The sequence below is a fragment of the Tursiops truncatus genome, chromosome 12 (assembly GCF_011762595.2).
Source record: "Tursiops truncatus isolate mTurTru1 chromosome 12, mTurTru1.mat.Y, whole genome shotgun sequence".
NCBI classification, from domain to species: domain Eukaryota; kingdom Metazoa; phylum Chordata; class Mammalia; order Artiodactyla; family Delphinidae; genus Tursiops; species Tursiops truncatus.
Window position 1 is genome coordinate 38,355,738 of NC_047045.1, and position 14,880 is coordinate 38,370,617.

The 14,880-nt window shown below is 38.2% G+C and overlaps 1 protein-coding gene across 3 annotated transcripts in view; it reads left to right on the forward strand.

Moving 5' to 3' along the window:
* SOBP (sine oculis binding protein homolog) overlaps positions 1–14,880 on the forward strand; it is a 160,040-nt gene that overhangs the window by 2,396 nt on the left and 142,764 nt on the right. For all 3 annotated transcript variants that reach the window (XR_012324768.1, XM_033867592.2, XM_033867593.2), the window contains exons 2-3: positions 11,762–11,900; positions 14,055–14,240. Coding sequence is in view for 2 of the 3 variants with exons in the window: in XM_033867592.2 (XP_033723483.1) it covers positions 11,762–11,900; positions 14,055–14,240 (325 nt within the window). In the remaining variant the exon portion in view is untranslated. The remainder of the gene's footprint in view (positions 1–11,761; positions 11,901–14,054; positions 14,241–14,880) is intronic.

Here is a 14,880-nt window from a genome sequence, read left to right on the forward strand (position 1 = left end):
TTTAAAACACTGTCTAATGCGATCTATATGGATGGCAGCTTTTAAGTTTCATAGGTTCTAGAATTACAAATTAGCTAATTTTAATCAAAACATGTGAAATGTTATCCCGGCTGGATATAAAGGCTGACTGTGCTCGATGCTTGGGTCTCACGTTGTTGACTTTGGCTGTGGGAGCACTCCGTGGTTTGGGAGATAGTTGTCCTTCTACAGTATAACAGATGTTTGTCTGAACTGGTGAGGAAGAAACAAAAACAACATTGTGTGAAGGGGAAAAATTACACAATTTTTAGCCAATGCTGCAGGACTAAGTATGGAATTAACGTTCGTGCACAGAATTTCCTCTTTTTAAAATGTTATTTTTCTTCCAAGTCACCACCTACTATTTGAAGTTTTAATCCTTATCATTTCAGTACAGAGTAGCATTAAATAAGAAGTTTTACACAGCAAATAATTCAATTGGCTGAAGGATCAGTATTTTCTCCCTAGTTTGGAACAATGTGTAAGAGACACTGGGTCAGAATCTTCAGTCGTGTCAATGCACATCATGCCAGTGAGTCATGAAATCCCATTTCTAGTGGAATTGTTCGGTATGCATTCTTCTAATATAATAGAACCAAAAGTCCTCATTTTAAAAGTGATTTCTCAAAGTCAAAAGCTGGAAGGGTTATTTTGAACTCATCAAGATTTTTCTGCTTTTAATGTTAATAACCACATCAATAAAACCCCTCCCTGAACCTCATGGTATTATTACCCCTCCATCTCCCCAAACCTAAAGTGTAGAGTAACCTAACAAGTTGGTTGCCCTGCATAAAAATATGTGCAACAAAATGTCACCGAGAACACAATGTGGCCTTGTGCAGCTTCATATCGGTGCCGTTGGAGCTGCCTGGCTGTGTTTGCCTTCATCTGAACGGCTTTCATCTGGACCAGTGTAAACTAAGCCCTGGTAAGTAATCACAGCCCGGCAGAAAGAAAGGAATGTATACAGCTAGCACGGCCTAAGCTGTAAAAACGGAAACCTGAGCCCCACCGTGGATCACATATCAAGGCTTGAAGGTAGGGGAAATGAAAGGGGGAAAGAGGAGAGAGCGAATGTAAAAGTCAGCCTGGGAAGTGGAGGATCCGGAGGAGGCCCCCCCTTAGGGAGAGTTGGCTCAGGGATTAGGGAATTTTATCGTGGTGTACAGTGACCTACTCAGGTTTCAACACTGGTTGGATCAAGTTGCTTCTCTGCGAGCTGAAAGAAAAAGGACTGGTGTGTATGTGATTTTTTTTCCCCTTCGGGTAATAGAAAGGACATTGGTATAAGCATCTATTTTAAGTACAGCAAATGCAGGGAGCTGAGAATGAGCAACAAAATTGCCTCATCATAGAGACTTCCTTCAAGATTTCCTAATTGAGATAGTCACAAATTTATTTAAAAATGGACAGAGAAGACACACTGGCAGAGGTTTAGCTGACACCAGTAATGGCATTGGAGATTGTCTTCATGTGGCTAGGAGCTAATGTTGGTTGCTGTTTCACTAGATCAGATATTGAGTTACATTTTCGTTATCACTGGTTTAATGTACAAAGCAGTTGTAACAAATTTAAATTTGATACAATATAGTTTTGTGTGTGAAAAGTACATGACTTGGCATAGCTTGCCTTTAATGTCCTTTAGTGAAAATATCTTCAAGTAGAAATATTTGTCTCATTATGACCTTTACAATGTTTCTTTATCTTTCCTTCCCCCCCCCACTTCATCCTGGTTTTTCTTAATTAAAAAGACTTATTGCTTTACTGTACTTACAATCAGTCTGCCCTATTTAGTTAGTGACCAGTAGAGAGGATTTTAAAAAATCAGATGGCAATTCAATTTATATTTTGACTACTTTCGGTTTCTAAAGCGAATATTGTGATTGTATCTACTGTAATATGCCTTCAATATATTGTTAGCTCACATGTATCATAACAAATGGCTCTTAGGAGGGAATTCTGGTATATGGAAGTGTTAATTCGTTTCAGGTGTTCATCCAGAACATAACATAAAAGCTAGATGTAATATTGGATGTGCAAATGTAAATATATGAGTAAGTGTAAATATAGTTGCACTTAAGGGTATGTATTTTATGTGCATAGATCTTGGTGAACATGGTTAGTGACTACCAAACAGTAATACAATTCAAAAAAAAGTAGACTATGAGTAGAGATAATGAGTCAGATTTTCATCTTTTAAAACTCTTTGACAAAACCATTGTGATTAGATCAAGCACTCTGCCCTGGAAACTTTCCTAAACAAACCATAATTAATGCATTTACAATGTTTGGCTTCCTTATCAATTGCTCAACTACAGGATAATCTGTGTTAAATGTCTTAGGGTCTTTGCTGAATTTCTCTGTCTATAAATATTCTTAGCAAGTAATTTGTACCTAAAATTATGCTTCAGTCCTAATGCCTACAGTTAGAGGCAGGCACATCTGTTAGAGTTTAGTAGTAAACTCACCATAAGATTTTCTAGTTTAGTTTCTGATGGTCTCCATTTGGCATTAAAAATGACCTGTGTCAATTGCATAGACAATAAAGCAAGTTGCAGAGCTGAGCTGGTGAGTGCAGTGATTTAAATAGCTTGCCATAAACTAAAATAAAATAGAGATATCAGAGTGTGGATTGGAAAAGTCAGCATGTTTAAGGTTGAAATCAGCTCATTACTAAAACAGGTATATTTTAAGTTTTGCTCCTGAAACTCCATCCTGATGTCAGAAACAGTGAGTCTCAGGAACCTAGAAAGTGGGCTTGGGACCAGATCTCACTGTGGCATTCACAAATTATGTCAGACCTCCCTGGCTGAGCAGTGGTCTCAGGTGTGCCACGTGGCAGGGCTGGGAACTCTTGTCAGTCGGAGCATGGTGCTTGCCCCTTGGGAGCTGGTGTAGAATATTCCCGAGCCCACCAGCCCTGTCCTCTGTGTTGCTCTCGGTTGTCCTGCTCAAGGCTCTAGTCTCAAACCATAAGAGAAGGTCCTGGGAGGGCACAGAGAGCTATGAATTCTGCTCTGTTCAAACCAGGAGTTTTCTGAAAAGAGTCTCTTTCTCCATCTGTGAGCTGGTGAGGATAGTGTGTGGTAGAGTGAGACTCTCTAAGCCTTACACAATTCACAGGTTCCAGAGAGGAGGAAATGGAAAGGAACCACTCCACTTCCTCCCGAATCTGAAATAAACATTTGAACTAGAAGAAAATGAGTCTGACAGACTCATTCCCTTCTGCGTTTCCTGCCTCTGTGCTTGCCAAGCACTGCTCTGAGAAGCCAAGCCCTACTCTCCTTGTGTGAAAGACAGACTCATAGAAACCAAGAGGTAACAGAGTTTTTAAATGAAAGTCAAAAACAGGGCCTCAAAAAAGGCAAATATCACTGAATACAAGTGACTGTCTGAAAAAGGAGAGTTCCAGGGAAATAGAGGTGTCTTGCAAGGGTGACCAGACTTCTTGCATCTTCTAAGGAAGTGTTCTTTTTATCGAGTCTTTATACTTTTTATTTTTTTGAAAAAATTATTAGAAGTAGTAGAAGGTGGATCATTTAAAAATCTCTGAAGTCTAAAACTTCCTCTTGCGGAATGGGAAGTCAGCCATACTTGTACTCAAGCTAATAAGATTATTGAATATTTTCCTAAAAGAGAAGGGATATTCCAGGGTAGAATGAAAAAAAAAAACAACTTTGTTTTTGATGGTGCCAACTGAAACATGTAAACAGACATGAAAGCCTGTGCTGGGTGAGATTTGCTGAATGTATATTTTAGAATCTGTAGACTGATGGGTGTTAATATCTCTTATATAAGTAAAGGGTTGTGGAACTCTGTCCTGCTTTAAGGCCAGTGGCTTTTGGCATGGACAGGAAAACAATGTAACAAGACTTGGTGATTTTAAGGCCAGTGCTGCAGCTGTGATAGGACACAGCTGCACACAGCTGCACACCTGCCATGCCTGCTACAGTGTTGGCCCCAGGGCTGGGCTCCACAATTTCACACATTTCTTTGACCTTTTTAGGACATTTGATGTCCTGGCCACAGATTAAAACATGGGGACATAATTGTCTGTTCTGTGTCACAACAAGACAGTAAAGCAACGTAGATTTTTATATGTGGAAACACACAATCTTGGTTTCATGTGACAATAATACACCCATCTAATTCAAACTGTGTCAATAAGAGAACGAGACTTTCTCCTCAGGCCGGCTCCAGGTCGGAGCTGGATTTTAGTGTTTTGATGTGTCCTCTGCCCTTAGAACTGTGTGCTAATCATTGTGTCGTGGCTGAGAACAATGCTGCAAAATGACCCAGATGGAGCTCAGTGACCTTCTTAAAAGGATTTCAGGCCAAAAATCTGTATGCAGTTCAGATACAAACAGCAAGGCTCAATGGGTAAAGTCTGCACCAAGAGTATGAATCTGGCTGCTCTTAACATAACATGCATGTGGATGACCCTCACATGGGATGTCTGTGGGAGTGGCTTATCCTTAGGATACCATCAGACCCAGTAGGCTCATGAGCATGGAAGTACTTTGTAGTCTGTAAAGGGCTCTTCCCACAGTTCTTTTTCACTGTTTAAATGTTGCCTGCTTCTTGGTAGAACCTTAAAATAAAACCAATCCATTAGGTCTGTGTTAAGAGAGATGACTTCAAGTCAAATCAACTTGAATTCCCAGTAGTCTGAGAGTGCTCATTAACACTGGATATTATAATTCTTTTAACTTTCAGACCTGGGGATAGGTAGAGCTAGAAATTGATTTCTAATCAAGTTTAATTCCTACTTCCTACAAAAGGAACTGCTTTTCTTCTACAGCTTCATCCCCTCAGCCCTTTAAAAATCTTAATTAGTGAACCCAGTGATGCTTAATAGAAATCTACCTCAGAAGTCAGTCAGAACCCATGGAGGTGAAAAGGGAGATAAAATATTTTCCAAAAATAACCATCATTCTATTATTCATAACCTTAACTGGCAGAGATACCAGCATTTTTTTTCCCCACCTTGTAAATTGTTCAGGATTGGGGGTTTCCTTTTCCTTTGAAAGTATTTCTCATATGCTCCACTTTCTTGGATAATGTGTGTAAGAATGTTTTGAAGTTAAGTAATGTAACTGGCAGATCCTTTTTACTGTTATTAGGACTGTGAATATGACTGACATGGTTGTCTGTGAGAAGACTGTGTTAATTAAAACTATTTTTTGATTTTTATAAAAATAATACATGGACATGATATAAATAGTAGAATAAGCAATATAAATAAGCAAAAAGAAAAACAAAGCCTGTAATTTTCCCACCCAGACACCATTACCGTCAACATTTTGATGTATGTCTTTTCATGTCCTTTTCTATGTATGATGAATGTTTTTTAAGAAAACAAAAACAAAAAACTACTAAGCTTCCATTTAAAACTTAACATATTGTTAATAACTTTTCATGGCAGTAAAAATTTATCCACAGCATATATTTAGTGGCAAAACAGTATTCCATTTCAGTGATTTCATGACTAGTCTATAATTTATTTAACTGAATTCCGATTGTTTGACATATAGTTTGTTTCTAAGAAAGCAACACTGAGATAAACAGTCCTGAACATTCATATTTTTGCACCTATTTCCTTAGAATAGTCCCTACTATACCTAGAAATAAAATTGCTGAATCAAAGGGTATGTAAAATTTTAAGCTTTTATTGCAGAGAGTCAAGTTACCTTTTCTAAAAGTTGAATTAACTTGAATTCCCAATAGTCTGGGGGTGGGACTTCTCTGGAGGTCCAGTGGTTAAGGTTTTGCCTTCCAATGCAAGGGATGCGGGTCTGATCCCTGGTCAGGGAGCTAGGATCCCATATGCCTCGAAGCCAAAAAGCCAAAACATAAAACGGAAGCAATATTGTAACAATTTCAATAGAGACTTTAAGAATGGTCCACATCAAAAAAAAAAAAAGTCTGAGAGTGCTCATTAACATTGGATATTATAATTTTATTTATTTATTTATTTTTGTGGTACGCGGGCCTCTCACTGTTGTGGCCTCTCTGGTTGCGGAGCACAGGCTCCGGACGCGCAGGCTCAGCGGCCATGGCTCACGGGCCCAGCCGCTCCGCGGCATGTGGGATCTTCCTGGACCGGGGCACGAACCCGTGTCCCCTGCATCGGCAGGCGGACTCTCAACCACTGCGCCACCAGGGAAGCCCTGGATATTATAATTTTTTAAGCTTTCACATATTTATTTTTAGAATCAGCTGTCCTGAATTTTGTTTGATAATTTTTCTGTATTTACATATTTAAAAAATATTTATGGATGTATCCAAATGTGTTAGCACATTTATTGATTAGATTCTAAGTGCTAGGCATTGTGCTAGATGGGACATAAAATGAAATAAAGGGTTTCTGCCCTCAAGTAACTTATAGTGTGTTTCGTTGGGATAGATGACATATTTTACTAGCACTGTGGAGGGATGTAGGACTTGGAGTGGAAATGGGAATTATGTTTGTGGGAAGAGGGAGGACGTGGCTTTCCCCTCATCTGAATGAATGAATGGGAGCTCTCTGAAAACTTTCTACTTTCTTGGGTAGGATACCAAGTTGAAAACACATCTGACATTCAGTTATGCAAGGCCTGAGATAAGAGAAATCGGTGGCACCTACCCTATATTTTAAACTTTGGTGTTTTCAGAATAAAATCATTAGTTCTTTTTGAAGACCTTGAAGTACTTGCATTTCAGAGTATTTTGAGGCTTTATAATTACTGTGATTTTCAAAATGACTTGAAGTCAAGTCATTATTATTTACCTGGTAAAATGTTCAATTAAAAACCATTTAGAGTGAACTTTGACATGCATACAGTATTTCTAGTTGAATAAGGAGAGTGTCTAATGAATGTCCTGGGAATTAAATTCCAATAAAAATAAACTTTGCCAAGAACTCAGAGGAGTGGGGAAATAGTTAAGTTTCCTGTCTTTCTACTATCTTTCTGTGACCTTTTTTTTTTTAAATTCTAGGAAAAGATCATGCTTTCAGATTAAAGGTTAGGCTTTTCTTCTTTCTTTAGGAACCCTGGAGGTGAGAGAGGGGAATTGGAAAGGGAGAGGAAGGGGTATGGAGGTATAGTATTAAAAGTGCAAAGCCATTAGAGTCAGATGTGATGTCAAAAAATTGTCAAATGAGAAGATTAAATTTTGATTATGAATTTTAAGACCCCCGTATCCCAACAATAAAGACAGTTAAGGAGAGTAGAGGTCAATGATCAAGTCGCAAAACAAGCAAAGTTTTAGCATAGGTAGATATGTCCTAGTTGAAAAGCTCTTTGTATGTGACATTGACATCGGTGATATGATTTCTTTGCAATACTGTTGTTGGTCCAAGGAGGTAGCTCCTTTGGAGTTGCTGACACATTGGACTGTACGGAATTTATAATAGAAAGAGTCCTGGTATAAGGATCCGAAGATCTGTATTTTTGTTCTGACTGTACTAGGTGATGTCTCATGCCTGTCATTTACCTTCTGTATGCTCCAATTTTCTGTCATAAAATGAGGATGTCACAGAGGTTCACCAAAAGTTTACTGTGGAAATCAAATACCTAACTCACAGGGTAATTGAAAGGAACAAGAGAGTTAAAGGATGTGGAAACACTGTAAAGTGCTATAAGAGTGTTAGACATTATCATTGTAATTATAGTGACCTATTTTCCAAACCCAAATTGGACCACATGGTATGAGGGAGGATTTTTGTGCCACTTCCAAGGGTGAGAGGCAGTCTGCAAAATGTGTTTTGGATGCCAGAATATTGAAATTCTGGCACATTTTGATGGTTTATGGGAACAATGATAAAATATTTGAGATAGTGGCTGTTCAGTAAAATTTATGCTGTGTGATCACTGTAATTATGATACTTCTTAGCAAAAGGCAATTTATTTCTTGTATAAGTAGAAATTCTTTGATTTCACAGGACCTTAGAGCTAGAAGGGCCTTTAAGAGATTCTACTTGAGTTTCCTGCCCTAAGTTTCCAGGAGAAATTCTGGGTGAAGATTTTGGGGGAAGCAAATTTTACAGCTTCTCTTAGTATAGTGGTTTGTCCTATTATCAAACAGCCTTACCTCAAAAGTCTCTCTGCACTTTAACCCTTATCACCTTAATTTTCTGGTAGAAAAACTTGAAAACCCTTATGGATCATAAACATTAAATTCACTTCTCCTAGAATATATTATGTTTCTTGGATGGTAACTGCAAAAATCCATTTCATTTCCTTTGGTTTAGCACCATAGCGAGCCCATATGATGTTTAGCATCAAGTTCTAACTAGAAATTAAAAATTATTTATTCCTTGGGGTTCTTTGATTTCTTAATGCAATAGTATATAAGACAGCGGTGATACCTATTCTTGTAGTTTGGTGTTTCTTTTTCTTTGATCTTGTTCGACTTTTTATGAAAAGTTTGAGAGTTATGGCTCAAGGCTCTATAAACCTTTTGTTTTCTGCTTTTCCAGTCATATATCAAAACGTTAATATGTTTCTTTTTACTTTCAGTGATAAGAAAGGGAATGTTTTAGAGTTTATTTTCCCTGACATTTATAGTAACTCGAAAATGGAATACATCAGTTCCATATTGATCATATTGATTGTTCCATGAAGCCTCTGAGTTTTCAGGACAAACCGTAAACTAAGTGATGCACTTAAGATGCCCAAATAATATGAATTTTGTGTTAATAATCCAGTTGAGGTTTCAGTATTTACGCAAATGTCTGACACTTCTGGATCCCATCCCTGGGATTGGTTCTGAAAGGCTGAACGGATTTGCAGCTGGACTAAAACAAACAAATCTATATCCTTGGCTGGGAGGTTGCTCCGTGAATTATGCATCTGTAGCTTTTGTGTCGCTTCAGAGGTTAGACAGAACCAGAGAAAGAGGTGCCCAAGATACAAATGGTCTAGAAAATTAGATATGGTGGCCAGGAGTTACTATGCAAGAGATTTTGGGGCACATTTCTCTTAGAGATTGAGGCAAACAGCATATCAACCAGTAGGATGGCTTAAACTTGGCTTTTAGCACTGTTGGGAATTGTTTTTTTGATGCAAGATGTAATCCTTATCCTCAGAGATTTCTGCTGCCAGACCCCTGATGGAGGACCTTGGTTTGTGTGCTTAGGGACTGTCATTCTCCAGTCCAGGCACTCAGCTCAGTGAAAGAAATTGGGTGTTAGGGGAGGGAGACTGACACCTCATTAAAGCAATCTCTTTTGATTGAGTAGTACAGCATTTAGCAGAATCCTCCTCGGTGGTATTCCAGAAGCTGCTGAGCTTATTATACATATCGATCATATCATCTTCGTGCATTCATGAAAAGAATGTCTATTTAATGTGGACATGACCAGCCATCAGATAGAATAAATGCCTCAGTAAAGCTTGATATGGCTGGCTGTTGGCCTTGTGGACGGTAACACTGAATCAATCTGGCTAGATTTTTAAAACTTGCTTGTGCATTGTACTATCACAGATTGACCCATTTGGAACTCTGAGCTCAAGTGGGTACTAAAGCAAAAAAAAAAAAAAAATCTAGCATCCTGTGGGTGGTTTGAAATGCCAGGTTTGTTTTTATGTAGTGTAATATCCTTACTTTTTTTTTTAATATTTCTTTTTACTTATTTATTATTTATTTAATTTATTTATTTTGGCTGCACCGAGTCTTAGTTGCGGCATGCGGGATCTTCCTTGCGGCATGTGGGATCTTTTAGTTGCGGCATGTGGACTTTTAGTTGCAGTACGCAGGCAGGATCTAGTTCCCTGGCCAGGGATCGAACCCAGGCCCCCTGCATTGGGAGCGCAGAGTCTTACCCACTGGACCACCAGGGGTTATGCAACCCCTGCTGAAATCTAAAGTGAAGTTCAAGAGAACATGGAACTTACACGTTGAGGCTGTGCACATGCTGGTTTAGCCTGGGTGCTTGTTTCAGGTATAAATTATACATCCCAGTGTAACTCAGAAATGACAACTTCTAGGGAGAATGAGAAAAGGTTCTTTGAGCCACAGAGAAGGTTAGAATGTATAGTTTTTCTAGCTCAGTCTAGGAGGCTCAGCCTGCCTTGCCTGATAAAGATGCCTTAAAAAAATTAATTCAACAAACATTTATTATCTTACTCTGTAGTATAGGATCCTTCTTTTTATTAAAATTTTTCCAGCTTTGTTGAGAAGAGATATAATTGACACAAAACACTGCAAGTTTAAGGTGTACAATGTATTGATTTGATACATTTATATATTGTAAAATGACTACTACCCGTAGCATTAGCTACCACCTGTATCCTGTCATATAGTTACCATTTCTTTTTTGCAGTGAGAAGATGTAGGATCAACTATCTCAGCAACATTCAAGTACATGATAGTGTTATTAGCTATAATCACCATACCGTACAGCATGCTATTCTATACCCTTTGACCAATCTCCTCGTTTCCGCTGCCCCCAGCCCCGGGTAACCACTTCTCTACTCTCTCCTTCTCAGATAGAGATGCTTTACGGCACACACAAGCATTAAGATATAGCAGCTGTTAAGTTCATTAAAAATAGTCACCTGGTAGTATAAGCTTTAAATTTGTCCAACTATTATTTACCCATTATTTCCACAGCTTCATATCTATAATAACAACAATAATAATGCCTTATATTTTATAGAGTTGTCCCTCCAAATCCACAAGGGATTGGTTCCAGGACACCCCACACCCACCCCACAATCCCTAAATCCGCAGTGCTTAAGTCCCTTATATAAAATGGTGTAGTATTTTTATATAACCTACACACATCCTACCGTATACTTTAAATCATCTCTAGATTACTTATAATGCTTAATATAAGGTAAATGCCAGGTAAATAGTTGTAAATACAATACAAGTGCTGTGTAAATAGTTGCCTGCATGACAAAGTCAAGTTTTGCTTTTTCGAGCTTTCTGGAATTTTTTCCCAAATATTTTCCAACTGCGGTTGCTTGAATCTGCAGATGCAGAGCCTGCAGATATGGAGGGCTGATTGTATATTGATTTATAGTTCATAAAGTGTTTTCATACATTATCCAAAATCTGAGCTGGCTAGTAACCTTAAAGTTATTTGGTACTTTTATGTTACTTGTCAGAAGACAATCACAGTGACCTTTGATTTCATGGGGAAAGAATCTGTCACTAGTGGAATTCGTAAAGGAAATTATGCTTCAATGTTTAAAGAATACTGTTACAAAAGGGAAACCCTTGTAGACTATTCAGCTTTCTGGATGGTAGTGGTTGACAGTTGAGAAATTATTTCTTTGCTGAAATTTTGCTTTATCTGAGATAAGAGTCATGTTAAGAAACAACACCTAAATTAGAAAGCAATTCTAGTTTAAATTAATCTGAGCCACAAAATGGTCGATTGTTTTCAGTTTCAAAATTTCTTCTTAGCTGTTTTTGTGCTTTTACCTTTCAATATTTTTGTATTAGTGAAAGATATAGACTTTGCAGAAGGATATGCCAAAATATGACTTCCTATTCTTAAGCAAAACTGACAAATACCTTTTCTCTTGTTATCTTTAAATTGCAAATGTCTGAAGGCCTGTCATAATTGGATGCGTCATCCTGAGATTTAAACGCATGACAGTTTTTGAACGTGATTTGAAAAATAAACGTGACTCTAAGGGAGGTAGGGCGGGGCTGGCAGAAAATGGGTAGTGGAAACAGAATTCGATTTATGTGTTCTTTTCAAATAGTTATTGATTATATACATAAGTAGCCTATGCTTCTCTTTCAGAACTTTGCAGAAAACACCATGAATGAACTTCTTGGCTGGTATGGCTATGATAAGGTTGAATTGAAAGATGGTGAAGATATTGAATTCAGAAACTATCCTACAGATGGAGAGAGCCGGCAGCACATTTCTGTTCTCAAAGGTAATGATATTCAATGTCCTTTCCTTCATGCAAACAAGGATTGGCTATCTCAACCTGCCAGAATTGAGTTGCTCTGGGACTCGTTTTGTTCATGATGCCAATGGTTGATTTAAATGGACATCCCCGTAAGCAGAATTCTGCAGAATGTAAGAGCACAACATAAAACAAAAATAGACACAGCTTAATCTCCATCCAGCAATGGGAGAGTTAGCTAGACAAGGGCTAGCTGAGCGCTGTGGTCCTGCCCACAAATTGATAGAAAAGGACAGTGTTTGCTAATTTCTAGTTTCCTGAACCCTTCGATATATCAATTGTTAAGGACTGGTGCTTTCTGTTAAGTGAAATGTTAGGTTTAGATTTTCAGACGGTAAGAGACAATCATGGTTAGTTTGATAATTTCTCCTCCCCCCCTTTTGGGTGGGAATTCTAAAGGAAGGCCCTATTTCTGTTTTCTGTTTGAAGTTTTCACCCTTGCCTCATCCACACAGCCTTGGATAGGTTAAGAAGAAGAGTAAGAGAGTAGTAGAAGGTTGGGTCCTATATAATTCCATAAGAATGATCATCAAAGCCCAGCCAAAGAGTAGAAATTAGAAGGTTAGTGGAGCTGAAATAACACTGAATCTGCCGGTGGGTAGCAGTGCCTGATATTTCATGAAGCCTAGAATCATTGGTGGGTGTTGATCTGCACACTGAATTTATGAACCTAAATTTGGATTGAGTGTTTGTTTGTCAAAGAAAAGGATTATGTGAAGAAGCAATCCATTTGGGGAACTTTAATAAAGTGTGACTAAAACTAATTGTGTGATATAATTGGCAATTTGATCCGTATTTTCATTACATTCAGTATCTATTGGCATAAACTACCTGTTCATGCATTTTATTCCCAGTCTCTAAGATAGTGCTTTTCCTTCTTATATGCCAAGCAATGAAATGTAAATGAGCTGTCCTGCAGGCATGTGGAATTGAACGTATGTGACAAATTTTATGTTAAGCTTGGTATGAAATTGTACACATCATGTTACCGAGATAGTATCATCAATTTCACTGTAAACGAAAAATGCAAGTCGAGTTTATATTCTGTAAACTAATAGCTCGTTTAACACTTGGTCTAGGTAATAATCTTTGCCTCTGGGGAACATGGAGAGAGTGCCAGGATATGCTATTGGAGGGAACAAGTTGTTTTCTATGGTTGAGTGTTGTTGTTTTTTTTTTTTTTCTTTTCTTTTTTTTTTTTTTTTTTGCGGGACGCGGGCCTCTCATTGCTATGGCCTCTCCCATCACGGAGCACAGGCTCCAGATGCGCAGGCCCAGCGGCCATGGCCCACGGGCCCAGCCGCTCCGCGGCATGTGGGATCCTCCCGGACCCGGGCACGAACCCGCGTCCCCCGCATCGGCAGGCATACTCCCAACCACTGCACCACCAGGGAAGCCACTGTTGTTGTTTTTAATGATTCACATGCAACGATAAAATTCACAAGGTTCATATCATTATAAGTTTTCTTTATGATCATTTTTGTTAATTTTTAATGGGTATTAATGGGTTAATGGGTCTACCCTGTGAAACAACAGTTTTTTCCTAATCATCAGCTTCTTTCTCATTGGTTCTTTTTTTTTCTTTTCTTTTTTTTTTTTTACATCTTTATTGGAGTATAATTGTTTTACAATGGTGTGTTAGTTTCTGCTTTATAACAAAGTGAATCAGTTATACATATACATATGTTCCCATATCTCTTCCCTTCATTGGTTCTTTTGATTATATTATCACTCAGGTTTACAATACAGTGGGACCTGGTTACAGTGCTACAGGGGCACTTTTTAAGCTTCTCCCCTGGTAGACAGAGAGCGATGTCTGCTGTATATCACTTTGTACATGGAAAGGGTTAATTGCCTCTCAATTTTCTGTGGGCTTTTACAGTGCTAAAATTCATCACCACAGTACAGTTGAGATGTTAGCTATCATAGTGGAGCAAATTATAAAGGAGCCCTTTGGAAATTTATGGTAACACGACTGAAAAGGTCCAGTATGGTCTGTGGAGTTCTGGTAAAGTGTTTAAAGATTTGCAAAATAAAATTTTTATTCCATAGCCATTTTACTTGAGAAAATGTGGTTGTAAGCCCTTTCGTCATATTGAATGTGATTTTCTTCTTTTACAGAAAATTCTTTGCCAAGACCAAAATTACCTGAGGACAGTGTTATTTCACCATACAATATAAGCACAGGCTATTCAGGGCTTGCCACAGGAAATGGACTCAGTGACTCACCTGCAGGGTCAAAGGATCATGGCAATGTGCCCATTATTGTACCTTTAATTCCTCCACCTTTCATAAAGCCACCAGCAGGTAAGTCAATACTGGGGTTTCCAGTGATAATGATTGATAGAAAATTGTTTTAACTATCCTATGGTAATTATTAAATGCTTAAGTTAATTTTGGAAAAGACTGTTTTAGGGACTTTGCAGCTAAGAAATGTTAGTGCATGTATTATTTAAAGTAGTATTGTTTTATTAGGCCAATCTACTACTAGTTAGGCTGTCAACTTTCAACTGACAATAAATTTTCCCTACCCCTGGCTATAAAAGAAGTTATTTTCCTTCTCTAAAATCATCTGTTTAAAATTAAAAAAAGCATGAACTAATTAAAAAAATAAGATATATACTGCCTGGTTAGCAAGAAAAAAAGGAACCATGGTTGAGCTGGGTGGTGGTGCAGTGAGGACCACGTATCCTCTGTGGGTTTTGCGAAGGAAGGGGCAATCTGTGAAGTGTGTGTGGCAGGCTTGTTCCCCAGCGTGCCTTCTTATAAATCCACTTAAGAAACAACCTAGGTTACCCATCTCATACAGAGTTCCTTTTAATTTGTGCAAAGCTCTTTGAGAGCTTAAAAAAAATGGAGATCTGAATTTCATTTGCATGAAAATGTAATCAGTTCTTTTATATTTCTAGAAAATTAGATGGCGGTGTATTAAGCTAGACGGCAGTGG